Source organism: Microtus pennsylvanicus, chromosome 4 (genome assembly GCF_037038515.1).
Source record: "Microtus pennsylvanicus isolate mMicPen1 chromosome 4, mMicPen1.hap1, whole genome shotgun sequence".
NCBI classification, from domain to species: Eukaryota; Metazoa; Chordata; class Mammalia; order Rodentia; family Cricetidae; genus Microtus; species Microtus pennsylvanicus.
In genome coordinates this window covers 68,620,860-68,648,564 of record NC_134582.1, presented here as the reverse complement: position 1 = coordinate 68,648,564, position 27,705 = coordinate 68,620,860, and the positions used below count along the sequence as shown (strand labels likewise).

Sequence of the window (27,705 nt, the reverse complement as noted above, 5' to 3'; positions counted from 1 at the left end):
CAGCTCTGAATGACCAGGAGGCAGGAAGCTGGAAATAGAAGCCAGATCGTTCCTGTGTCTGCCTGATTCATGTGATAGAGCTCGCCTCAAGATCATTAACAGCGGAAATTATTTCCCTTAATCTCCTGGGAGCGTGCCTTAATATTTTTATGCTGACTTTTGATAATTTGATACTGCAATTTTTAATTAAGTAAGGATGAAAACTTTTTAGGCTACTTCTGGAGTCTCACAAAGTCTTTCCTTGTGTATGATAGGAATGCACATAGCTACATCATGAACTGAACCAAGATGGGCTAAAGGAGCAGGCCCTTACTGTCCTCACACTGTCCGCCCCCACCCCAGGAGTCCTCAGGATATGAACAGTTCAGCTGAGGGCCATTGTTTTTCAAAAGCTGCTTGAAAATTCAGGGTCCGTCTTACTTACGATGTGCTTTGCTCTGTCATTTTATTGGTGGTTTCGAAATGCATGTCAAAGTGCTGACCAGACAGCATCCATATGGGAATCCCTGGTTAGAGCCTACTGATGACAATCCGTGAGTGGTAATTTGGTGCTAATTATTTGGTGACTAGGAGCGTATGTATGCAGAATATTTTGTATGTACAGTCATTGTGTAGACAATTGTTGTATACCCAGGAGCCCTAAGTTCCTAGGGCTGCAGCTGAGGCATGGGGCCGGGGTCAGTGTCCATAGGGCTCTATATGCAGGGAGGGCTGGGAGGAAGGCGGGAAGGGGGTGCATTCTAACCCAGGCCTTGCATCCAGTGCCTTGGAGATGTTTGCACCTGGCACAGCCTTGAAGAAAATTCACTTTTGTCTGTGGGGCATGGGAACGGAAGGGACCCTGGTGTGGAGAGATACAAGCTTGTAGTCAATTTCTACACATACAGCCACCCTTAAACACAACAGAGAAGGCAAGCAAATGGCTCCTTGGGTGCCACCAATCGCTGAAAAGGAAGACAGTAGACCTTCTGAGGCTGCCTCTGTTCTTTTCACTCTGGAGGCTCCTTGAGGTCACCCAGGGACAAGTCTAAACCTGAGGCAGTGGGTGCGACTGACATCAGTTTGTCCTGAGAAAGTGAGTAAGGGGAGAATGGGTACTGTACCGTTGTGTTTCCCACAGCGTTGTTGACTGCCAAAGGTGGACACAGTCCAAGTATTCACTGGCATAGGCATGGTGATGTCTGTGCATGCAATGGAGTATCAGAGTATCGTCCGGTCTTCAGAAGAAGGGAGTTGGAGGAGGTATTATGATGGCTGTGCAGACGATTCACCCAGGGGCAGATGCTGTGATTCCACTTCCTAAGTTGCCTAGCATGGTCAGATGAAGGGACAGGGGGTTTAAAGGTCACAGCCAAGGCTGGAGGAGGTGATGGGAAACTAGCATTTGGTGGGTACAGAGGGTTTGGGGTGATGAAACAGGAGATACATGGTGCTGATGACTGCACGACAGTGTGTATACCTCCGCGTCCATATATGGCACACGACAGTGTGTATACCTCCACATCCATATATGGCACATGACAGTGTGTATGCCTCCGCGTCCATATATGGCACACGACAGTGTGTATGTCTCCGCGTCCATATATGGCACACGACAGTGTGTATACCTCCACATCCATATATGGCACATGACAGTGTGTATGCCTCCGCGTCCATATATGGCACACGACAGTGTGTATGTCTCCGCGTCCATATATGGCACACGACAGTGTGTATACCTCCACGTCCATATATGGCACATGACAGTGTGTATGCCTCCGCGTCCATATATGGCACACGACAGTGTGTATGTCTCCGCGTCCATATATGGCACACGACAGTGTGTATACCTCCACATCCATATATGGCACATGACAGTGTGTATGCCTCCGCGTCCATATATGGCACACGACAGTGTGTATGCCTCCACGTCCATATATGGCACATGACAGTGTGTATGCCTCCGCGTCCATATATGGCACACGACAGTGTGTATGCCTCCGCGTCCATATATGGCACACGACAGTGTGTATACCTCCACATCCATATATGGCACACGACAGTGTGTATGCCTCCACATCCATATATGGCACACGACAGTGTGTATACCTCCACATCCATATATGGCACACGACAGTGTGTATGCCTCCGCGTCCATATATGGCACACGACAGTGTGTATGCCTCCGCGTCCCTTTATGGCACACGACAGTGTGTATACCTCCGCGTCCATATATGGCACACGACAGTGTGTATGCCTCCGTGTCCATTTATGGCACACGACAGTGTGTATACCTCCACGTCCATATATGGCACACGACAGTGTGTATGCCTCCGCGTCCATATATGGCACACGACAGTGTGTATACCTCCGCGTCCATATATGGCACACGACAGTGTGTATGCCTCCGCGTCCATATATGGCACACGACAGTGTGTATGCCTCCGCGTCCCTTTTTGGCATACAACAGTGTGCATGCCTCCGCGTCCGTATATAGCACACTTGGATGTGACCATGATGGTGAGCGTCACATGTAGCACAGAGTTAACCTGCATGGACAGCATGACTGCAGCTCAGATTGCAGAGGAGCCTGGAGGGAAATGGCTCACCGCCCCTCTTCAGTGCGCTGCATTTCCTGCCGGGGTCGTCGGGTGCCCCTCGGCACTAGGGACTCCTCAGAACAATTATTTTAGGTACCTAAAATAATACAGTTGCCTAAGGACCTGACTGCATCAGGTCATACATGTCATCTGCCACCTACTTCTAAGACAACTGCCTCTCTGGCCAGAGAAGAGGTTATTTCTCATGATGACACCCCAGAACTTTGGGGGTAACGCTACCCCAGCCCTGCCCAGGCTTCTTAGGTTTATATCTTGCAGTCCCAACCAATCTTCTCACTAGGCTGAAGCTTAGATTGTTTCTACCTTTTGGCAAAGTCACTGCTCCCTTGGAAATAAGCTTTGAAGTTGGGGGTAAAAGAGCCTGCTTTCTGCACAAGCAGCAGGAAAGAGCTTCACTTCTTTTGAAGCAAACTTCAGGAGGACTGAGGAGAATTTAAAAGGAGCAGAAGGGAGGCTGGAGCCTGGTCCCTAGAGTAAGGACTAAGGGGGTTTGAAGTGGCTTGAAGCCCTGAAGCTCTCAGACACTTCTGGAAGGCAAATGTTTGCAGAGGTAGGTGTGCTAATTATGTGACTTGATCATGATACCTGTCAAACTATGGCACTGTCACCTGTAAATACAACGACGTGTGTGTGTGTGTGTGTGTGTGTGTGTGTGTGTGTGTGTGTGTGAGAGAGAGAGAGAGAGAGAGAGAGAGAGAGAGAGAGAGAGAGAGAGAGAGAGAGAGAGAGAGAGAGAGAGCATTCTCCAGCAGTCTCCCATGATGATCAGGGTCTGCTCTGTGGGTCACAGAGACAGCCAGTTGAAGGGTAAGTAAGGGTAAGTGGATGAGGTCAGATGTTTACCTGCAAACTGACCCAGCATAGCACACAGCAGAGAGCCACCATCAGGAGGGGGAGCAAACCCCTGGAGGGAACAGGTTGGTCAGACAATGTTGTGTGTCTGCCAGTTACTCTCTCTCTGGAAGACAGCCTTTGTGTTTTCCTGCTGGCTCAGAAAATAAAAGATTGTGCTCCTTTGAAGAGTGGGACCTCAGACATTTCCCTAGCCCTTGTCTCTTGGATCCGAGGCCTTGGGCGAGGTCTGTGCCCCATGGGAGCTTCAGTTTCTCCATCTGCAAATTGGAACTCAAGAGCTCTCATGTTGAGGTGCCCTGAGAAGTTAACACTGCCCCGTCCATAAAGCCCATAGCAGAAGACGTGGTCCGTCTCATAGCCTAAGGAACCACTGTCCTTGTGTTCTTCCTGAGACCTCAATGCTATGTTAAGGACTATGTGGCTACATGCAAAAAAAAGTCCCCTTTCTGCCACATTTGCCAACTGAAGAGTTTGACGGACAGGGTTGCTTCCAAACCTTACCTGCGAGTTGCATGTCCCTTGGGTGACTTGTGGCATTTCAGGTCCATCTATAAGCACACACGTTTTATTGCACTAATAGCTGAAGTTAAACCACTAGGGTTTTATGAACCCAGGAAAATGGCCTCTTAATGATTACAAGACCTTAAATCTCAGACCTGATTTAACAGACACAGTTCAGCATCAGGATGAACCTGCCACGTCCCTGTGCTCCCAGCCTAAGTTTCAAAGCACTTTGTGAAAATGCAAACCGAGCCTGAGGCAGGAATCAGTGGGAGGGGCCGCTGTGCTTTGTAGAAGAGAGGCTGAGACCTCCTTTTCCCATTAGCTGTCCAGGGAGCAAGCAATTGCATGCAGACAGATTAGATTATTCGTACAGGTGGGGCTAGTGCACACATGAAGGGTGTGCCTGGGCACGATTTCCCACCCAGGTTTAGTGACCTCTGGGGTTTATCCTCACACTGGCGTCCAGGAAGACTTTGATTCCCTCCACGTGTTACCCTGAGCTAGGCTGGGGTTCTCTCCTTCCTGTGACACCCAGGGTTCATTGCAGTCTGTTTTGTAATTAGCTCCTATTGTGTCTGCCAGTCGGTCGTTCATCATCCGCGTGACCCTGGCGCCTTGCAGTGCATGTTTAGGAAATGAAGGGTGACTTCTTTGTTTCCGCTCAGAGTCCGGGGGTGGAGGGGGTGGGGTGCTGACGCAGGGGTCGTGCCGCCTGACCTTTTGTGGTGCCTGCTATTTTGGTCAACTTTCCCTGTTTTCAGGCATGCTGATTCCCGCCACTGCCTCCCAGACAGGATTGACATGCTGGTTCCTTGGTGACACTCCAGTTTGCTATCCCCGCTTTTCAACTGAGTATGTCTAGATAGCATTTCTCCTTAGGACTCTATGAATCTACTTGTTTGCCAGAGGGCACCTCATCTCCAGCGGCTGGCATTCGGCTTTCCTCTCAGCTCTCAGTCACTAAAGCCCTAGGGCAGTGGTTCTGGCTTGTATGGGCACTCCCAAACACATATGCATTCCCTCTCTGACACACAGAGGTGCATATATATTTATATGTGTATATATATGTACGTATGTATGTATGTATATGTGTGTGTACTCTTTCCACGGCATCCGTGTGATATCCCCAAAGCCTTGACATGAAGGGGCTTTTCAGAGATAGGCTGTTGAATCCAATAAGTGGTAGAATCCCCATTGCATCTGAGTGACTTCGTGTGGCATTAGGCACAGCTCTCTTGCTGCAGAGTGACTTTGGAAACTTTCCCTCAACAGCCTCGTCATTAGAACTGCAGCTGCTGAGGCGGTTGCACTAACACAGCTTCCAAAGACTGGAGGGCTGCTTCCTCTGCAGACGCTGGCGGAGCAGCCTGGGTAATGGAGAGATGTGTGGCTCATTTTCTACAGACCAGAGCAAGCCTGAAAGAAGGGCCCTGATTTTCAAAGATGTCCTCTCCCAAAGGCTGGGGAAAGGGAGAGAGGAGAGAAACAGACATGGCAAGGAGCCTTCCTGCTTGCTCTGTCCGTGTGCAGAGTTGGGTGACAGTCTGTGCTTGAGGCCCAAGGCTCTCTAAGCAGCCTGAGGGCAATGCTGTGGTGTCCGTGTAAGTTGTGGGTGGGCCCCTCACATGCCCACGTCAGTAGCTTTCAGGTCTAACCTGGTGGCTGCTGTAGTGCACTGGAAACAGGACTCGTAGGAATCATTAGTGTTAGAGTGGTCCTCATCCTGGTGCCCCTACTGTCTACCGCTGACCTGAGCAAGCCGTTCTTCCTCCCAGGGAGGAAAAGTTGAACCCCATAGTTTTCACAGTGACATTCTGAGGGTCTCAGCAGGGGCTTTTGGAGTTCCACAAATGGTTGGTTCGTTTTCAATATGTATTTTCCCCGTATTCATGTGCATCTATAGATTTCATATATCATACATAAATATTTTAACAGCTTTATTGCAATAAACTCTGCTGCCATCTGTTTACTGAAAGCCAATGGGTGTTACACTCCCTGCACACTCATGGAGTTATGGAACCGTCTTTGCTGTCTGATCTTAGCAAGCTTCCATCGCCTCCAAAGGAAACCCTGTAGTCACGGACAGTCCCCATTCCCTGCCCTGTGAACCTGCTCCATCTATGGCTCTGCTTCTCGGGACATTTCATCTAAACGAATTCCTAGGCAATTCTGCCTTAGAAGGTTCTCGAGGTTCATGTTGTAGCTCACGTCGATACTTTATTTCTCTTTCAAGACTGATTGACACTGCATTTTATTTGGCCATTCATTGGTTGATGGGCATGAGGGCTTGTGTGCCACCTGCTGCTGTGAGCGTTCCTGGTGAGTTCTTGTGTGCACAGTGCTTGATTGTGTAAGGTAGCTGCTTAACATGTTAGGTATAATATACATGAGCTTATGTGTATAACATGTCCATATTGTGGAGGTTTAAATGTCAACCTGCCACACTCTAGAGTCACCTGAGAAGTGTGTCTCAGCCGAGGGATTGCCTAGATCAGGTTGGCTTGTGGGCTTATCTGTGGGAGATAGTCTTGATAATTGATACAGGAAGGCCCAGCCCATTGTGCACAGCACAATTCCCTAGGCTAGACCCTGAACTGAAGAGAAGAGAAAGCTAAGCAAAAAGCAAACAGGCAGTATTGGTGGTTCCTTTCTCATTGTTATTGACTGTGGATGTGATATGTGATTAACTGCTTGAGTTCCTGTCTTCTCCCAGAAGTGTGGGAGAATTATATAGTTTGAAATTATATGCTAAAGGTGCATTGGTGGTGGGGGGGGTATCAGTGTACTTTTAAAGCAACAGAAAAGACTAGAATAAACACATTGTTGTAAATAAGGTGTTTTAATATTACAGGAAAATAAAACGATCCCTACTGTCTGTAACAAGCCTGGTACACTGATGACTGCGCAGTAATTACCTAACTAACGATGCACTAATCACTCCCGCTGCAGAGCAGGTAGAGTGTATGCAGTTCAGCTTCACCTCTACCGTTTACTGAAGAGACTGGGTCCCAAGATGTTTGAAAATGGTTACCGCAGGCTCTGCTTATGCTTGCCAATGGGGATTATACCCCTATTGTATATGCAGCACCAAAAGAAAAAAATGAGATGCTGAGATTCACCTTGGACTCAAAAAAGGGCATCCTTGTCTTCAGGTTTTCACATTTGTTTAAATATCAAAAGAAGGCGCTGGAGAGATGGCTGAATGGTAAGAGCTCTTCCTGAGGAACATGGTCCAGTTCCTAGCACCCCACAGTGTCTCAGCCTGCAGTCCCAGGGGATGGAATGCCCTCTTTGGTCTCCCTGTGTGCCAGGCACACACATGGTACACAGACACACATGCAGACAAAACACTCATACAAATAAATAGTAAGTAATTTAAATATCAACAGATTTGATGTGTTATAATCATGATTGGGCCATAGGTAAATATTGCAGCAATTATGTTTATACGGTTTAGAATTGCTGGGTGATGGTGTCCCACACCTTTAATCCCAACACTTGGGAGGCAGAGGCAGGTGGATCTCTGTGAGTTCAAGGTCCGCCTGATCGACGGAGTGAGTTCCCAGACATCCAGGGCCACACAGAGAAACCCTGTCTTGGAAAAGCAAACAAACGAAAAGAATATGTATCAGTGTGGAAGGCTGAGACTGATGCTGGCGTCTTTGTCAGTCACTTTCTATCTTAAATACTGAGAGAGACTCCTTCGCTTGCCCCAGAGCTCGCTAGTTTGGCTAGCTGATTTGCTCTGGGAATCCCTTGGCCAGAGTGCTGGAATTCCAGGCAGGCCACCACACCCACCTGGCATTTTTGTGGGTATTGGGGATTTGAACTCTGGTCTTCATGCTTGTATGCCAAGCCCTTTACCTAGCACTGAACCATGTCCTCAGCACTCCAGTGAGGACCTTCTGAATCCTCAGGACTGTTACACCCCACGCTGCTTCTTTTCTCCATCTGTGACTGCAGATTTATTGAAAGTCCACTGCATACAACGTGCTAGGCCCTGAAGGGATTCCAAAGAAGGAAAGACCGTGTTAGCTGTTTTTAAGATGCCTGTAGAATGGTTGGAGGTAAGTGTAAGATAATCAGAGCAGAGTCATCCAAAGTATGAGTGTTTAGGTGTTAATATTTGAATGTAGCGCCAATACACCAAATGTTGTAGGAATTCAGAAAACACCAAGGGCAGCTTCCTGGACCAGGTGGCACTGTGCTGTGTCTGAAGATGAAGGATGGAGAGAGGATGCTGCCATCAGCTGGGGCATCTTTTACCCCCAAGCCCACTTAGGAGACTAATGCTTCAGTGCCTGGTCCCTGTTAAGCTTTGACAAAAAGAGATAAATATGAGAAACAAAGAAAAGCAGGGATTTTTCAGTAAGTTTCTAGAAAGGAGTTGACCTCCCCTGGTGCCTGGACTGGAGACGCTGGGGATGAGGCAGATGCTCTGTGGGCAGATACACTGCAGTTCATCTGAGCAGCTCCCAGAAAACTGGGATTTTACGGAACCCCATCGATCGTGAATTTGCTATAAATAATTGCAAGCTGTCAACACCCATTGCTGCTGCAGGTCCTTCAGAACAGAGAAAGGTCAGACCAGGAGTCAGGAGCTTTTAATGGTGGCGTCCTCGCCAGCAGGTCTGTCTACTAAAGGTCCCTTGGCGCCTTGTGGACAGGCAGCTCCGCCAGCCCTAAGGGAGGGTGGGATGTTCCCCTTCATGCTGGGTCTTCCTTTTCTCTCTACATCTTCCGTCCTTGTGTATCAGTTTTCACAGCATGTGTGTCTGGCTTAGGAAGATGTGCAGCTTCTAAAGGGGTCTTCCAGGAACTAGGAAACTAGGAAAGATGGTGTCACCAAGGCTCAGGGCGTTGTCAGGCTGGGGTATGTAGCAAGGGGGATGGAGAATGAAACTGGCTTCTGAGGAGGCTGAAGCAGTGGGCCAGGGCTAGTACTCAGAAGCCTTGCTCAGGGATGGCTGCTGCAGGACCCCTTCCCAGCACTCCAGTCCTCTGCAGGTGTTTCTGGGCCACCTCTGAATCACAGTGTATGCACGGTTGTTCTGTGACTAACACCATTCCCACACAGTTTTGCATGTAGCCACGGTGGCTCCTGGGCCCTTGTATCTCCTGATTCCATCAGCCTAGGAACCTACCCATGGCTCCTTCCTGAGACTAGACTTTGTTCCAAGGAATGCTATGCCTCCCACTCCCCTGAGTCCTGTCTCCCCAGAACCTCCTGCCATTGTCAGGGCCTCTGTTTTAGCTGTGCTTTGTCTAGCCTTTGGCCTACTCTGCCTGCCCCCTCCACACCTGGGCTCTTCTGATGTTAGCACCTGCTGGGAGCACAGGATTGCCAGTGCCTGCCTGCCTGCCTTGGGGAATGCAGAACTTGATTCCTGGAATCTGGATGTCCTCTCAGAACATCCCTGACCTGTCTCCGAGCTTCTTGGGCTTGCGTCTAGATTTTGACTGCTTTTTTTTCCTATTATTTCCTTCCCACCCTTACCCTGCCCTGTCTTGGCTCCCACTTGTCACCTCTGTCACCACAGGGGAATCCAGTCTGTTCCATAGGAAGACTGGTGTCATCTGTCTCGTCAGGTTCACAAGACTGGTTTGGATCCTGACTTTTTGAGCCAGTGCATTTGCTTTCCCAAGTTTTGTTTTGAGCATTTGATTAGCATGTGTACCCCAGCTGCAGGCATGGGCTCTAGTCGGGTCTGCATGATCTGGAACAGAGCCAGTGGTCCTGGGCCAGCCCCTGACCATCAGAAGTATACCAGACATCGATAACCTTCAAAGGGACGTGGTAGCCTGTGTAGTAGCTTCTCAAGCCTTCCTCCACCCCGTGGAGGAGGTGTTTGAACTTGTCCCAGAGGGACTTAGTCATTCTGGGCTTCCGTGTCACATTTGCAGGGCCTGGGTGCCCAGGGAGGCCTGCAGGGGCTGACGGCGGATGCCTGGCCAGATAGTAAATCTGTTCACAGCTTGTCTGCCCCAAATAGCTAGAAGTACTGCACTGATCTCAGACCTGGGCTTTCCAGGATTTGGCAAGTCTACTGAGAACCCTTGTGGCAAGAATAAGAAGCCAAGCACCGTTTGTGTTCTCTGCAAACATTTAGAGTCTTTCTTAACCCACCTAGAACAATGTAAAAACAGATCTTATTTGAACAAGCTGGTCGCAGCACCTGGTGTTTTCATTTTAATTTGATTTCTTTGCCTGATTCATCAGATGGAGTCTTTTTAAAAAATAGGTTTGAGCCAGGCAGTGGTGGCACACACCTTTAATCCAAGCACTCAGGAGGCCGAGGAAGCAGATCTCTGAGGTAGCAGTGAATTCCAGGACAACCTGAGCTACACAGAAAAACCCCATCTCAAAAAACAAAAGCAAACAAAACAAAAATTGAGATTATAACATTCTCCCTTCCTTTCTTCTCTCTAAGCCCTCCCGTATGTCCTTCCTTCTCTCCTCCAAACTTATGGCCACTTTTTTCATTGTTATAATATACATATATGTATATACTTATATATTCCTGAATAGAGCCTGCTCAGTCCGTAGTATGTTGTTTCTTGTGTGTATGTTTTCAGGGCTGATTGTTTGGCATTGGACAATCAATTATGTGCTTTCTCTAGGGAACCTCTCTTTTTTCATAAAAAATGAACCTGTTTTCCTTCCTTTCTGAGGAAGACTCCAGAAGCCCCTGGGGATTTCTATCACTGTGGTCTATGTCCTGGGATGGCTCTGACATCAGAACAGTCGGCAGTAATGTGGGAAGGAGGCTGGTGTGTGCGGCACCCGGCTGGTGTGGGAAGGAGGCTGGTGCGTGCGGCAGGCTGGCTGGGAGCCCTTTGCCCAGTAAACTGCTGGGGAGGTGTTAGCCTGACTAGTTCTGTGACTGCTGACCCAGCCCAGGCAGTATGGCACTGCCCTGTCAGATTCCACAGCTAGCCTGAGGTTCTCTCTACTCTTTTAAACACTTCTTGCTGCTAGGTGAGCCACTAGGGGCTGTGCTCAAGTTCAGCAGCTTTTTTTGATGAAGCTTCAGATCCGTAGCGACAGGACAAAGCTTGGATCTGGTGATTGGGAGTGAAGGCCATTTTGCTTTAGGACCTAAGGCCTATCTCAGCGAAGTGATTTGACATCCACTAAGAGTCCTCTTGAATTTTGACTTTAAAGTTTGCAACGCATGGCCTGTGTTACCTTACCTTACTTGCAGAATGCAGCGCCAGCTCAGAGGGCTGTGGCTCTTAGGAGTTTAAAACCCTGAAAAGGAAGCAACAGCAGAACGTTCAGGAGTTTGGCTTTGCTTTGAGAGCCTTGTCTTTGCAAAACATCATGTTCACAAGAAACACAGAAGTGATGGCAGATGCAGGTTTCCATATAGCACTGTACTGTATATAGGGTTCCTTTAAATAGCAGACTTCCATAGTAAACCAGTGACAGATGGCAGAGAAATGCCATGTGTTTTAGGACACTACAACCTTTTTTTGGGCAGAGCAAAGACTATGTCCTTGAGGCAGGGTGCATGAGTCAGGGCATGAGGCCTGTGCTCAAGAAAGAAAGATCTTCCCACATCTTACAAAGGCCTGCTCTGCCTTCTAGGCTGGCAAGCCTCAACCCAAGGGCCGAGACTTTTAAAGTCTCTGAGTCTGTGAAGGAGCCTGGGGTTTCCAGCTTCCCTAGTTTATAAGATAAAGGTGGGGTTGTGCTTTATCCAGCCCACCTTTTCCCTATTCAGCAGTGTGGAACTTTCCAAGAATGCACTCTGGGTCTTGGGAAGTAGAATGGAGGCTCAGACATCAAACATGTTCACTAATTATATATAAAGGAGAAGGCCAAGTACCATTCTAAGGGAAGCTGGGGACTGCGCATCTGCCTAAAGAAGGACTTCTGCAGCCAGCCAGGGGGCTGTGATTATTTGAATGAGAAGAGCTCCCATGGGTCGTTTATTTGAATGCTTGGTGTGGTAGTCTGAACATAATTGGCCTCCATAATCTTATAGGGGTGGCACTATTAGGAGGTGTGGCTTTATTGGAGTGGGTATGGCCTTGTTGGAGGAAGTGTGTCACTGTGGGGGCGGGCTTTGAGGATTCCTATGCTCAGGATACTGCCCAGTGTCTCAGTTGACTTCCTGTTGCCTACAAGATGTTGGACTCTCAACTGCTCCAGCACCATGTCTGCCTGCATGCCGCTGTGTTCCCCACTGAGATGGTAATGGACTGCACCTCTGAAACTCTAAACCAGCCCCCTCAATTAAATGTTCACAGCAACAGAAACCCTAACTAAGAAGTTGGTACCAGAAGTGGGTTATTGCTGTGATGGGCCTGACCATGTTGCTTTGGAGAACCCAAGATGCCAGAGATGCCAGAGTCTGGGGCTACCCACCAAGAACAGCTGCTGATAGGGAGTGGAATCAGCCCAAGAGAGAAAGTGTGTTGCAGTCAAAAATGAACAGAGTTAGGGATCTGAGAGTGTTTTGACTTTAGACATGGAGATGTAAAGTTTGGAGTTTGCCCAGCTGGTTTTCGGTCTTGCTTTGGTCCAGTATTTCCTTATTATTCTCCCTTCCCTGTGTTTTAGAATGGTAATGTACATCCTGTGCCATTATGTGTTTGAAGTATGTGATCTGCTTTTTGATTTTGATTTTTACAGAGGATTGTAGTTAAATCTCAAAAGAGACTTTGAACTTTGAAGCAGGATTGGAACTGTTATTGACTATGGGGACTTCTGAAGTTGGACTAAATGCATTTTGCATTATGATATTGTTACGAGCTTATGGGACCAGGGAGTGGAATGTGGTGGTTTGAATGGAATTGACCCCCATAATCTCCTAGAAAGTGGCACTATTAGGAGACGTGGCTTTGTTGGAGTGGGTATGACCTTATTGGAGGAAGTATCACTGTGGGGGCGGACTTTACTATGCTCAGGTTTCTGCCCAATGCCTCAATCAGCTTCCTGTTGCCTGCACGATGTAGGACTGTCAGTACTAGCACCATGTCTGCTCGCACGCCACCATGCTTTCTGTCCTGATGATAGTGGACTGAGCCTCTGAAACTGTAAGACAGCCACCCCTATTAAATGTTTTCCTTATAAGAGTTGCTGTGGTCGTGGTGTCTCTTCACAATTTGAGGAGGCTTGGGAGGTGCGGCCTTGTTGGAGATGTGTCACTGGGGTTAGCTTTGAGGTTTTCAAATAAACGTCCCTGCCATTCCCAGTTATCTTTCTCTGCCTGGAACTTGTGGATCAGTATGTGAGGTTTGAACTCCTGCTCAGTTCCATGCCTGCCTCCTGCTGCCTTGTTCCCTGCTACCACTGTCATGGGCTCCTGAAACTGTAAGCCCCAAACAAACTCTTTCTTCTGTATGTTGCCTTGGTTGTGATGTCTGATCAGAGCAGTAGAAAATTAACTAATACAAAAGTCCTCTGTTTTGTCTTGTTTGGTCTTGTCGTGGGGAGGGACGAGATTGATCAGTGGGCACATGGCACAACACTAAGGCAGATAAATTATATGCTTGAGGATATACTAAATATTTTTTCTTTTATTTTAACAACCATCTGAACAGATGTGATCATCATGTCCCCAGCTTGTGACCTGCTTATGTAGTTAAGGTCTCTACCATCACTTCCCACACCTGTGAAGAGTTAACTCTGCCCTCTAGTAGCCCAACTCATAGCCCAGAGCATTGTGTGAGTGGGTTCACGCAGGCAGACAGAACATCAAGGCAGGAAACCTTTGGCATGGCTGCTCCCCAAGGGCCCTACCTGTCCACCCAGTTTTGGTTCCAGAGAAAACAGACCAAGATCTTCACTCTTCTGGCCCTTTGTATGTGTGTGGCATCCAAGTGCACTGTACTAGGTCCCTGCTTGTGTCCTCCCTAGCCTCAGTGACCTACTCTCCTTTGCTCGGTGACCTTTGTAAGGTTTCCATGCAAGGATGAACGAGACAGGTCCTTCCTCAGGGCTGGTTATGATAACCTCAATTCCAAGTGCGCCGCTGATGCAGGTGAGTAAGGGAATTAAATGAGGGTCACTCACCCTTGACCAGAGCAGGCTGTTGGCGGTGACCTCCTTTAGTGGGATCAACTGTCCTTCTCATTAGAATCCCCTGGTGGTTTAAGAAAATCCTTTTAGCTCAGCCTGGACAAGCAAGCAGACTCTCTGGAGGCAGGCCCAAGGGGCAGACTTTACAAAGGCCGTTCTGAGATGCAGTGAGGCTCAAGTGCATTGGCTTCCGGTGCCTTCGTTGTTTTACACAAGGGCATACACCAAGGCCCAGGAGTCAACTTTTAACACATTATATCCTGGTCCTTACTCTTGGGCCAGGGTTTTCCACTCCTTGGGCAGTACTCACTACCTGGCCTTGTCCTTCTAAGATGCCCTGGCCACTGTGGTTTCAACCTCCCTCTACCTTCACTCTCCCAGGGTCCTCAGAGTCACTGCTGGGCAGGATGAAGACGTGGAGCCCACTTGCCCGGGACAGGATGGATGGATGACAGCTGCTCCTGCCCTAGAGATGGAGATAATGGCTCTCTTGTGCTAAGAAACATTGGGGATGCTGGGTCCCCCCTTTTCACCCTCACTATCTACTGTGTAGCTCTCTTCCTTTACGCCCAGCGACTTACTCTTAAGCTCTCAGTGTATGCAAACGAATTTATTAGAACATGGCCACTCTGCCCATCTGCAGGTCCCTGGGATATCCAGTGACTTCTTGCAGATGAGCTGTGCTGGCTTAATTGCGAATAGAACACTTTGGTTCGTGTGGGTGTATTCAGATATGTAGATTACTGTCGTGGGTCTCAGCTCCTTTCTTGCTCAGCATCCTGTGTTTAGTGTTTTGAGGTGAGTCCGAAATGCTTTCAGGATGCTGGTTAAACTGGACATTAAGTGTGAACCTCACTGGGGTCAGTGTGGCCGGCATGGTAGGTCCTTGCGTATCATTATCAGACAAGAGGGTGGTCCCTAGGTGTGGCTCGGTCTGCTAGTCATAGGTACTTTGATTCGGTGACTTCAGCACATAATGCTTGTGTCTGAGTCTTGTGGGTTTATTACTGAATGTCTGTGTGGTTAATAACATAGCATGCTGTTTAAAGGCTAAGTATTCTTTATCAGTCATTACAATATGCAAAGACTTTTGCTCATCAGCTGTGCCTATGATAAAGGGGTGGTCCAGTAATGCGCTTAGCCTAGGAAACAAATTGCAGGGTGAAAGTGGCTGCGTAAGCTGGCTGCCTGCCCTCAGCTACCTCATCCACACAGCTTCCTGCGGATAGAAGGGTAGGGAAAAGCCGTTGCCATGGCTCCTGGAAGGGTTCAGCATGGTAAGGGGTGGAGATGATCACTCCAGCTAGCTCACAGGACACAGCCTTCTAATAACAAGATAAACAGGTCTTTATCTTAAGAAGGGCAAGCATTGCTGCTGGCTTGTCTTGGCACCGTGTTAGAGTTTCTTACTGTGACCGATAGTGGGTTTTTCTATGTTGTGTACCTGTGTCTCAAGGAATCTTTGTGACTAAGGGAAGCGTGCCCATTGATTTAAAGGAACAGGTGAACATTCAAGGTTGAGATTTTTCTTTCCCTTTTAAAGGCTTGAACTCTTGAGTGTCTGTCTATCTTTGTCTCTGTCTGTCTGTCTGTCTGTCTGTCTGTCTGTCTGTCTTAGACAGGCTACTGTAACAAACGGTAAAGGCCTGGACGCCTGTAGACAGTCTGCTAGCTTGGTGTTTGGACTGGTGAGTTTACAGACAGCTGACTTCCCCATGTGACCCCATATGGCAGAAAAGGAATTGGAAGGCTTTCTTGGGGCCTCTTCATAAAGACACCCATCCCACTCCTGGGGGCTCCTCCCTTGTGACCTAATTGCCTCCCAGATTCCACACCTTATACTGTTACATTGAGGGTTAGGATTTCCTGTGAGCAGTGGGGTTGGGGTGGGGAAAGAGAACATTTAGTCTGTAATAACGTTCATGTGTGACTCTATACCTGTTCAGCTTACGAGGAAAATACCCAATGTGACAATTAAGAAAAAAGAAGCAAGTTCTTAGAACAGTATAGAAGATGTAGTCTAACACAATGCATTCCTAATATGCAGCCGTCTTTCCCTGGGTGGGAAGAGCAGAACTGGATGCAGCTTTTCTGCAGAAGCGCCTTTGGAATCTGCACTTTGGTGGACCAGCGAGGTGGAGGAGGAGCCTGGGGAGGGGGATCCTGAGTTCAGGGGAGATTTAGCTGCTCTTCATTTTGTTGCTAGGAAAGGTAGTCTCAAAAGATTAAGGAATTTTCTAGTGGTTCTGTCAATTCCTGCCTGAACTGAAGCCCCTAAAGAATGGCAGGCCACGTGTCCCAAAGCCAGGCCGGCAGTCATACTGTTTAAGTGGACAGTGTCTTCGGGGCTGGGGGAGCTTGGCTGAGCTTGACTGGGACTTCGATTACGCCTACTCCTGAGCAGTGGCTACAGAGCTTACAGGGACCTGCTAAGGGTGATTACAGGAGGGAGGGCAGTTCTCAGGGGCACACCCTTCAGTGCTCACCCCAGAATCCTGTTCTACAAAGGGAGGCTGAGCGCATAACAGGATTGGTTGAGACTTTAGTATCTGTAACTTACATTTACTTCTGCGTGTGGCCCTTGTGTCCAGTGATGTTTAGGGATGCACCCCATTAATCTATTAATCCTTTACTTCTGACTTCAAGGCTTTGGGTGGTGCCAAGGGTACACTACTCTTACATAGACAGACATGGGCAGTAAGACAGGACGTGGAGGCAGATATTCTTAGTTACCAAGACCCTGTCTTATTTCGGCCTGCCAAAAGCAACTAGATTGAGGTGATTTGGAAAGACCGTATGCAGTTGGACAACGGAAAAGTTGTCATGCTAAGTATTCATTCTCACTAGTCTCTGGGAGTTAGCCTCAATCATTTGTTTCCAGTTCTCCAGAAGGGTCATGGCCTTTCTGAGATAGTAACTGTTTACACATGATTGAAGGCAAGAGTCAAGAGCTCAGGCACTAGCCATGCAAGCATGAAGACCTGAGTTCAATCCTCAGTGCCCATGTCAACAGCTGGGCAGCCTGGCATGCCTCCACATGCTGATGAGGTGGAGACACGATGCTCCCTGGAGCCTAATGGCTAGTCAGCGTAGCTGAATCCATAAACCCCAGTCCTGGTAAGCTACCTTGTGTGGTAGTTTGAATGCAATTGGCCCCCATGATCTCATAGGGAGTGGCAGGAGGAGGGTAAGGCTTTGTTGGAATGGGTATGGCCTTGGTGGAGGAGGTATGTCACTGTGGAGCGGACTTTGAGGTTTCCTGTGCTCAAGATACCTCCTAGTGTTTCAGTCTACTTCCTGTTGCCTGCACATCAGCATAGAGCAGCTCCTTTTCCAGCTCCATGTCTGCCTGCATGTGCCATGCTCCCCACCATGATGATAATGGACTGAACCTCAGAAACTGTAAGCTGCCACCCCAGTTAAATGTTTTCCTTTCTAAGTGTTGTTGTGGTCATGGTGTCTCTTCACAGCGATAGAAACCCCAACCAAGACACCGTGTCGCAGTAAAGATGGGTAGTTCCCAAGAGGAACAGAATCCAAGGTTGCCCTTTGGCTTGTACATGCATGCACCCACATACATGTGTGGACAGACACAGGTACACGAATGATAAAATGTGCTTTCAAAATTGAATTTCCATGAGTTCAAATGATCAACATTTGAATTCTTAACAGCATATGCTCAGGAAGGCTCATGGTGCCTCAGCAATCCTGTGTATTGTAAGAGGCATCATGTTGTTTTTGTCCTAAATTTCCATGAAAAAAAAAGTCAAATTTTCATTTTAGCAATGGACGCTTGAAACAGGTCTTCTGCTTCTATAACCACCACAAAGAGGTCTGTCCCTGAGTGGCATTATCAAGATGCAGGCAAGCAAGATGGGCGTGGCAGCCCCTGCAGGGGAGGGGCACAGCAGCTTCTTTAAAGATAGCTTTTGTCTTAATCTGTTTTGTTTTAATTTTGTTTATTATTATTATGTGGGGTGTGGGCCAGGTGCACAAGTACCACCAAGGACATTTGCAGTCAGATGGCAAACTTGGGGCGTCCATTCTCCCACACGAAAAGGAACTCTCAGGACCCACTGAATCTTGCCAGAATTCCTTTCTTTGTAATGAAATCATTTCCCCCTTCCTGTTCTTTCCTCCAAGTCCTCCCATATAGCCCTCTTTCTGATTCTTGACCTCTTTTTTCATTAATTATTGTTGATGCATATATGTGTATGTATATACATTATAATCTTAAATACATAAATATAGCCTGCTCAGTCTAGATAGTGTTACTTATAGGTACATGTTTTCAAGGCTAGCTACTTGGTATTAGATAGCCAATTGGTATGTTCCTCCCTGGGGAAGACTTTCTCCACTCTCAGCATTTCTTAGTTTGTGTAGGGTTGAGGACCCGTATTCCCCCGCCCCACCCCTGCACACTTGCTCATGTCCATTGCTGTCCTTGTTCAGCTCATGTTTAGGCAGCCGTGTTGGTGAGGCTGATGTGCTCGGGGACCCCGGCTCAGCACTCCTTGGCCCTCTGGCCCTTAGAATCCTTCCACTGCCTCTCCCACAGTGTTCCCTGACCCTTAAGGGTGGGGTGTTTTGTGTGCGCTGGGCCTGGGCTCCACAACTTTGCGTTTTGATTGGCTATGACTTTCTGTAGTGGTCTGTGTCTGTTGCAAAGTGAAGTTTTATAGCACAGATTCTAATTGTTCTCAATAAAAACCCAAAGTCAGATATTAGGGATGAAAGCTGAGAGATCAGAGAAGCAGAGCAGCCAGCCACTAGAGAGACCTTTTACCTCCACCAGATCCTCAGGCTGTCCTCAGACTGCCTCCTCTGGCTTACTGCTTCAGACTGTACCTCACACTGCATCTCCAGACTCCATTGGTCTCCACCAAACCTCAGACAGCACCGAGCTCCTGTCTCCTCCTGCCTGAGCTTCCTCTCTCCATATCCCTTCTTGTCTCCACCTCCCGTGTGCTGGGATCCCAAATCCTGGGATTACAGGTGTGAGCCACCATTGCCTGTCTTTGTTTAATCTAGATTAATCTAGTGTAACCCAGAGTGGCTTTGAACTAACAGAGGTCCCTCTGCCTTTGTCTCCCCAAATCCTGGGATTAAAGGTGTGCACCACCACTCCCTGGCCTCTAGTGGCTTAACTGTACTCTGATCTTCAGGCAAGCTTTGTTTGTTCAAACGCAAATGAAATATCACCACGAAGTTTCCTTGATGAGGGGTGAGGACCACCCTGCCTGTGGGCGTAAGGACAGTTGTTTAGAATGTACTGAGGGCCGTATATGCTGGGTTTTGTTTTGGTTTTTTTTTCCTCCTGATAGTTAGGAATTCCAACAGTTTCTGATCAGTTTTACTGTGCACTATTAACTCCTGGATTTTTGTCTCTGTAGGCGTCGCCTTATCTCCCAGAGATCGTCGTTAGAGACCCTGGAAGATATTGAGGAGAATGCACCTCTCCGGAGGTAGGTTCTCGTGCTTCGTGTGTGTGTGTGTGTGTGTGTGTGTGTGTGTGTGTGTGTGTGTGTGTACATTGTAACAGCTGGCAGTTTTTAGTTCCTAATCTTCTGAATTAAATTTTGAGGATAAGTAATTGACTCGCAGGGACAAAGAGTTCTGTGTGGAACCCGACCCTGAAGTCGTGAAAACTAGGATGCTCCATCTATAGACTGGAGCAGGCCAAGCTGCTTGCAGACTTGGTGGTTCTTTTTCCTGCGGTCTGTGGTTGGTGTTGGTCTGAGGAGCTGAGGATGGCACCCAAGGCCTCCTCATGCCATCTGTGGTGGCTCTCAAGTCTCAGCCCCAGCTGCCCTTTCATCTTAAAAGTGGCTGTTTATGGAAACAGAGCCATATTAGCCCCAGCATTACACAGTACTTAAGATCTTAGGCTTCACTCTCAGCAGGAGAAGCAACCAGATCTCCTTAGGAGGTGATGGTGACGTCACTCCTTAGCTAGTTGCTGGGGCAACCTGGTGAAGATAGTTGCAAGTACTCCCTTGGGTTTGGAAGCATTCCATTCCATTTTTTCCTTCCAGATTAGAAAACGTGCTAGCAAAGCACATTTTTGGGATGACAGCAATTGCTTGTGACTGGCAGGTTTCCCTCCCCTCGCCCTGCCCTCTCCGTTGGCCTGCATTAATGCAGAGCTCTGGCCAGGCTTCCCTTGTGAAGGAGAAAGCACTCGCATGTTGTGACTTCTTGCCTTCTCCCTGCAGCTCCAAGCTGGCAAGGGAAAAGTGTCTGGTTCCATCCTTTGAAATAGCCAAGGCCAAAGAGACAGGTGTGGACTGACTTCATCCCTTCCTGAGCCTGCATCTGGGTTCCATCTGCCTGGCTACACTCTAGGATGTAGCTTCTCCTATGCCACTGTGGAGGGCAGAGCGAGGTCCTGAGAGGGCTCCTCACCAATCTGGGAAGCAGAAGAACAAACCCAGATATCAGGTGACTGTGAATCTGGCCACTGACATCATCCTGAAGGCCGGGGTCTGGTAGGCTGGTCTCTACTTTTGAAGTCTCTGGAAATATACCAGACTCCCAGCAGCCCCAAAGGACATGTTCTGTGAGGCAGACGGGAAGAAGCCACTTCCCTGAAGACACCACACAGCAGCTCCAGTAAAACCAAGGCAAGGAACTGGCTTTGTTCCAAGTAGTTGGTGAGCAGGGAGGAGGGAGGGCAATGCTCCCAGGTGGCAGCACATAACTGACCTCAGAGCAGCAGGACATCTCTGCCTCCACCCCAGATCAGCAAGGAGAAAGGAGAGGGGGCCTAGTGCTCGCCAAGCCAGTATGTGGAGTTGTGTGACAATTGTTAGCAGAAGAACCCCAGCCGATCAGGGTAGCGGTAAAAATTGCCCTCACTGGGGTTCAAGATCAGGCCATTTTGTCCCCAGGAAGTTAGAGGGTTGAGATTGACTTGGGGTGCCCTGTTAGCCCCAGACTGGACGAAGAGTGAGAACAGCCTATCCTGTAGTAACTGACTTCTCCCAACCGCGCTTACAGAAGATTGTCCTGAATTTCAAAGGGAACTTGTGTAAACGTAAACATCTAAAATTAACCTAAAATCAAGGCAGTTTTTTAAAGTCTTTATTTCTCTAAATGAACTTCCAAAACAAAACAATAAAAAAAAACCCAACTTCTCAGGGCCAGTGAAATTCTCAGTGGGCGAGGGCACTGGCCACCAGTTCTGCTGACTGGAGTCTGGTCCCTGGAGCCCACAAGTAGCAGAGAACAACCAATAGGGTTGTTCTTGGTCTCCACACAGCCCTGTATGGCCCACGTGTGCCCCGTTGGTCAGTACCTACATATATAAATAAGCAAATAGGTGTGGCCACTACAGAAAAGGCGTTCGTATTTGCTGAGATGTCCTGCTCCCAGGAAACAAGCCATATAGAAGAAGCCATGCTAGTTGGGAGTGTAGGACTCTCTGGCAGTAGTGGAACCTCGGTTCTCCCATCCGTAAAATGGGCTGACCTGTGAAGTCGGTTTGCCATCTCTGACAGGAAATGTCCCAGTAATGGCACTGACATGTCCTGGGGATGGGGGGACGACCCAGGGTGTAAGAAAGGCTCTGAGCCTAGTCTGCTTTTAAGGTTAGTATGCAAAAACAGTTGCCTCCTTGGTACCTATTAAAGCGTAATTAAGTGTATCCTATAATCAGTGCTAACAAGGACGAGCTAAATGTTCATTGAATTAGTTTTTAATTTAATTCTCTCCTCATTTAATTTCGCTTCGCTCAAAGTGGGTGCTTTTAAATAGGTATTTACATGATAGTGCAGCCAGCTCTGTGGATCGTCCTCTGCCTGACCCGCTGTCACCTGCGGCCCAGTGTTCCAGTTTCCTTGGCAATTGTTGCTAACAGCGCTCTTGAAGCGTGTCTTTGATTCCCTGGGGTTTTGGTTAGATGCTTTTGAAGAAGCAGCGTAGCACAGCAGCTTGCTGAGGAAGGCTTAGGTTAGTGGGGTGCCTGAAGCTGACACCCAGAGACAGGACTTTTATTGTTATACCACAGTATATCACAGTCAGTGTTTCCTGAGCACACCCAGAACTCAAGAATGGGAGGACTTTGGGGAGTTTGCCACTGCTCGGTGATCACTGGGGACCCCCAAACAGCACAGTAGGAACGCAGCCTTGATTGGCCTCCCGTGACCGTGGCCATCGCCAGCACCTGCCCGCTTTCCTAGACTTGGGTGTTGGAGCTCCCTCTGTTGTAGTCACTGTGGCCACCTCCTCACCAGCTACTGCCCTCCCGCTGCCTCCAGTCTCCCTGGCAGCCCTAGGAATGAGGGTTCCTCTCTGCAGCCCCTGGGTTGTTCTCCTTCATTCTGTCATCAGGGCACAGTAGGACCTAGAGATGGTCAGCTGACAGACTTGGTCAGACTGGCTGGCACAGAAAGCTCTGGTTTGGGGTTGAGGCAGAGTGAAGAACAGGACAGTCTTAAACTTATTGCCCTACCCAGAATCCCCTGGAGCTTCTTTCCTGTTTAAGCCTCAATCGTCCTTTTCCTCTCAGCCACCCCTTCTGCATAAGACAGCGGGAACCTCGAGTGGCTGGTAAACCTGGAGTCAGTCAGCATGGGAGCAGTTTGGGGTTCTGGGTCTGTTATACTCTGTGTTCCCTTGAGCCCCAAAACTAAGAAGATGGATGCCCCCTCTGGTTCTGCCTTTCCTTGATTTCTTCAGGCAGCCCTCTGCAAGGCTTCCAAAGAAATTCCACTTTGAATTCCAAGGGTTGCTGTCTTGAGAATATGGAGGTCCATCCCCCACCTCCCACCCACCTCACAGCTTATTAATAATGTAACACTTGGGATTTGTATATGACTATGTGCGCATGCACGTGTGTAAGTGCCTTCATGCCAATGGTTATCTGGCCGTTTATGAAACACACATATGTGTGCATATTCATTTAGTTCTCACAGTGTTAATGGCGGTGGGAACTGGAAGTGTTGCTAACAGAGTTGGGAGCCCTGAGTGGTCGTGATCAAGGGTATAGTAACGTCAGGGTTGAAGGCTGGGAGGACCGTGTGTCTGCTGAAGCTTCAGCCCACTGTAAGGGACAGTGACGGGAAGTGGGGCTTCCCTCTGGACACACAGCCCACGGGAGGGGGTTTCCTAGTAAAACCCACCAGAGGATACTGTCTGCTTGTAATGCCTTTGCTTAGGCCTGCATTGGTTTGCATTAGTGAGATTTATTCAAGTGAGGTTGTATTTTAGGGTGATTTTGTTTTGTTTTTGTTTTTTTAAATATATTGTGATCTGTACTCTAAGAAAGGGCTTCTAGAAAGGCTGGCCTCTGCTGGAGGGGTTGGTCAGGGTAGATGGGGATCGACCAGGCCCACCCCCATCTTGGACATTGCCCTGCGGGAGAGTAAAGACTAGAGTTGCCCTGTAGGTCTAGAACCCTTCTTGTTCCCCAGTTCAGTTCCCTTACTATTTACTTTACCCTGGTGCAGCCATGTCCTCCCGTGTGGCCTTGAGACAGAGCTGACTGTATTCAGATGCTGTTCGCACCCAGAGTTCAGTGTGGTGTGCTTTTCCAGAACTTGTTTTTGAAAGTATGAGGTTGAAGACATCCACATCCTATAGCAGCAGCCAGTTCTTGGGCTCAGAGTCAGGAAGGATTCTAATAGAAGGGACATAATTCGCTTTGTCAAGACAAGACTGTGGGGCCCTGGGCAGCTTGGTACGCACCCGTCAAGACAGGGTCTAGAGAGACAACCAGAAAGTAGGCAGGCCTGGATTCTAGTTTACTCCAATGCAACACCTGACTCCAGAAAAAAAGCACAAACTGGGACCACCCAGGAATGGACCAACCAGCATCCACAGGGGAAAGTACCTAACATTCCAACCATTGTAGATAAGATCACCTGATGTCCCTTAGCCCAGCACACACCCATCCGCTTTAACCAGGGCACCCAGACAAATGTCAGCCAACCAGGGGTCCTGAACCTTAAAAATCCCTCACCCCAACTTCTGCTGTTATAAAAACCCCACCCCAACTTAGCTGGGCTCTTGATCGTGCTGGTGCGTTAGACACACGGAGAGTCCAGGTTAGAACTTGAATAAGAGTAAAGGCTCTTTGCTTTTACATAGAGAACTCGGTCTCCTTGTTGGTTTTGTGGGGGCTCCGCACTCTGGGCATAATAAAGACAAAACTCTAGCCTCCTCGTGGGGGTATTTTTGGCTCTGGCAGTGGTGTCCATGTGGTTCTGTAAGTCAGCATTCCCGGGTTCCTTCAACAGTCTCTTCAGCTGTGGTCTGGCAGAGAAGCACAGTCAGCAATGCTGCCCACTCTCAGGAGAGATTTTACTTTTTAAATTCAGTCGCTTTGGTTCAATAGGTATTTGATTATTAAAATTTATTCTGAAGCAATAAAATGAAACAGAAACTACCTAGGTCCTAATTCTCATTCAGATTAAGCTGTGACTTCCCAAGCAGAGTCAGGAGCTGGGGCAGCTCGCCAAGGTTTCCAGGCCAGATCCTGCTCCAGAAGAAAATGACTCAGGCTTGTTTCTGAAATGAATGTTGCATGTTATCCCTGCGGCCCCAGATCTTTTAAATTTACAAGGTTCTATTCCCTTTACCTGTGTTGATTTAGGATGACAGCAAGACTAATGTCCTTGGGACCCATTTAGGTTACATTATTGTAACTGGGGACAATAGTTAGCTAGCTTTTCAGAGACGCACATAAAATGTTATCAGTATTAGCAAGGAAATTGTCTGTCATTGGGTTTTTAAAGTGTCCTTGCTCCGGGCTGGCTGTATTGTTTTCCTTAGGCTACCTCACCCCCACTCCTGCCCTCCACGAAGTGACTCAGCCATTTGTCTGGTCTTTCCTTCCTGTCTTTGTGTGGATGGCTCCGTTGTCCACTAGGCAAGGATAGTGTTTTTTAAAATGCCTTTTTTTTTTCAGATGTCGAACACTCTCAGGTTCTCCCAGACCAAAGAATTTTAAGAAGATTCATTTTATCAAGAACATGCGCCAGCACGATACCAGGAACGGCAGGTACCACAGCGGCACCAAGCTGCCAGGGCCACCGGGAGGGTGGCCAGAGGGGAAGGGAGAGGACTGCTTAGTGACCACAGCTAAGCAGATCATAGCCAATGCCACGTCCAGATATCTCCACCTGGGGAACACAAAGAGAGTTCTGATAGGACACGAGTCTGCTTTTCCAGAAAACTTTGGACAGAGAAACAACTGCTTGTTGTTGCTTTTCTGTTCTGTTGGTTTTGTTTTCATTGCTGACCAGCACTGTCTGGGCTGGTCAACAAAGGCTGCCAGATCTGTGCCTGAACTTGGCCTTGGCTTTGTAGGCAACTCTTTAGGAGGATGGGATCTGGACTTTGGCAGGCAGATCTTTCCTCCGCAGGTTCTGGGCCTGCTGACACTTATTGGAAAGCTTTCTCCATCCCCTCACTAAATAACAATTATGGTCGAGAAGTATACAATCTTAATATTAAAATTCTCCGGAGAATAGCATTGCTGCTAGCATGTTTACCAGCCATTCCTCCGAGACCTCTGGTGTCCACTGATGCCCCCGGCCCCAAAAGGATGTCCTCTTAGCTGGCATGCCAAGAGCAGAGGGCCTGGTGCCAAGCCCACCTCGTTTGCTAGGATTTCTAGAAGACTACGTGGTCTTTCCAACACTCGCCAGTTCTTACAAAATGAAATAGCTGAGATCTCCCAGTGATGCTCAGTGAGGCTCAGCTTTCCTGTTCTTCTGCGGGTAGGAGACACAGTTCACGTCTTGTGCAGTGACACTGGGTAGGAGACACAGTTCACGTCTTGTGCAGGACACTGGGGAGTAAGTTTTTAAAGGCCTTCTTTCTCGAGGTTTATACCTCTATTTTCGGAGGCTTATCAGAACATAACTTTATAACGGTTGTGATGGTGTCGGAACCGCGCCATCAAGGTCCCCGCATACCTTCCAGACTTTATGTGATCTTCCCGTTATGGTTCTCCAGCCAGTGCTCACGTTGTGCGATTTTTTGAATTTTTGTTTTGACTCTGATGCTCACTGTCTCTTTCAGATCATTGTGCCACACTCATTCACTCACCATTTCTGTTTTCTTTTGAGGCTGTTTCTATGCCATTTTTAGGCTTTATTTAAATCTTTGGGGTTTTCCCCCAGTATCTCTTTAACTGTAACATAAACACAGAAAGGCTGTAATTCCCAAATAAAATCAGTGACAAAGCCAGAAAGATGAGCCCAGTTTAAAGGATTCTGTTTTCAGTCCTGACCACCCAGGCACACCACCAGAGGGGTCCCAGAGATGAGCCCAGTTTAAAGGATTCTGCTTTCAGCCCTGACCACCCAGGCACACCACCAGAGGGTCCCCAGGCAGGCAGTGAAAGGATGTAGCTGATGAAGGATCAACAGAATGGGATTTAAAGTTACAGTGTGGCGCTTCTCCCTCTCTCCTCCCCCCCCTCCCGCCCCGCCAGGGACCACTGTAACTAACAGTCCAGAGAGGCTGTGCTCAGAACTTCTGCTAGTGAGCTTCCCTGAAGGTGGTAAAGGTGGAAACCAGACTGTGAGAACCACAGGCTGTAGGAGGCGCTCTACCTGAGAGAGCTGTAAGAACCACAGGCTGTAGGAGGCGCTCTACCTGAGAGAGCTGTAAGAACCACAGGCTGTAGGAGGCGCTCTACCTGAGAGAGCTGTGAGAACCACAGGCTGTAGGGGGCGCTCTACCTGAGAGAGCTGTGAGAACCACAGGCTGTAGGGGGCGCTCTACCTGAGAGAGCTGTAAGAACCACAGGCTGTGGGGGGGGGGGCGCTCTACCTGAGAGAGCTGTAAGAACCACAGGCTGTGGGGGGGGGCGCTCTACCTGAGAGAGCCACTGGGGTTCACTTTCCACCCTGGGATTTATTAGTAAGGACGGGCTGTCCTTGTGTGAAACAAAACTAGAAAGGAAGCCAGGAAGAAAATAGGGTTTCTGAGGGAAGAGAAGGGGTTTAAGAAAGCGAGAATGTGGGCCCTTCAGAAAGCAGACCAGCCGCTTTGTCTGGATGCAGGTCTCCTGTGGATTTGCCCAGACATTCAGGTGAGCCTCAGGTTCAGCCTCACCGGGTAGAGGGACCTCTAGTCATGTGCTTTGGGGGGTGTCTGTGTGGTGACTGAAGTTCCTGGTGTCCTGCCTCAGGAGTAGGGGTGTGAATGCTTGGCTCTCATCTGAGCAGTATCGGTCATGGCTCTGGCATGGCGGCTGCCTGCTTACTGCTGTGCACAATCCCCAGGCCTTCTGCTGATTTCTCTTAACTCTTAGCCTAGTTTCTTAATCTAAGGGCAAACCAGTGGCCCTTGGCTCATCTCCCCTGAAGATGCTGGTAGAGGCTCTCTTGACCCGCAGATGATAGAGGCCATCATTGAAGACAGTTGGCCTCTCACAAAACAGACAAGAATGTCAGCACAGGACTCTGGGCTAGAAATGAGTTTGACACATAATTTTTAGAGAGAAATGAGAGAAAGGTACCCCCAAACTGAGAACTATATAATGGGAGACAGTATTGTAGCATTGGAAAGCAAACACACACACACACACACACACACACACACACGGAATATAAAACCTGAGTTGGCCTCATAGTTGGCAGCATCAGAGTGTCTGCTGGAGAATAACTCCCTGGCATTGAGGTGGCTCCCTGTTCCCTACCTAGGAACAGCGTCCCTGTGACGGAGATAAACCTGTGAGATAGGTAACCGGCAGGCAAGGAA

At 48.5% G+C, this 27,705-nt stretch overlaps 1 protein-coding gene across 4 annotated transcripts in view; it reads left to right on the top strand.

Moving 5' to 3' along the window:
• Cables1 (Cdk5 and Abl enzyme substrate 1) overlaps window positions 1–27,705 on the top strand; it is a 111,450-nt gene that overhangs the window by 28,436 nt on the left and 55,309 nt on the right. For all 4 annotated transcript variants that reach the window (XM_075969292.1, XM_075969293.1, XM_075969291.1 and 1 more), the window contains exons 2-3: window positions 19,383–19,454; window positions 24,899–24,991. In XM_075969292.1, coding sequence (XP_075825407.1) covers window positions 19,383–19,454; window positions 24,899–24,991 — 165 coding nt within the window. The remainder of the gene's footprint in view (window positions 1–19,382; window positions 19,455–24,898; window positions 24,992–27,705) is intronic.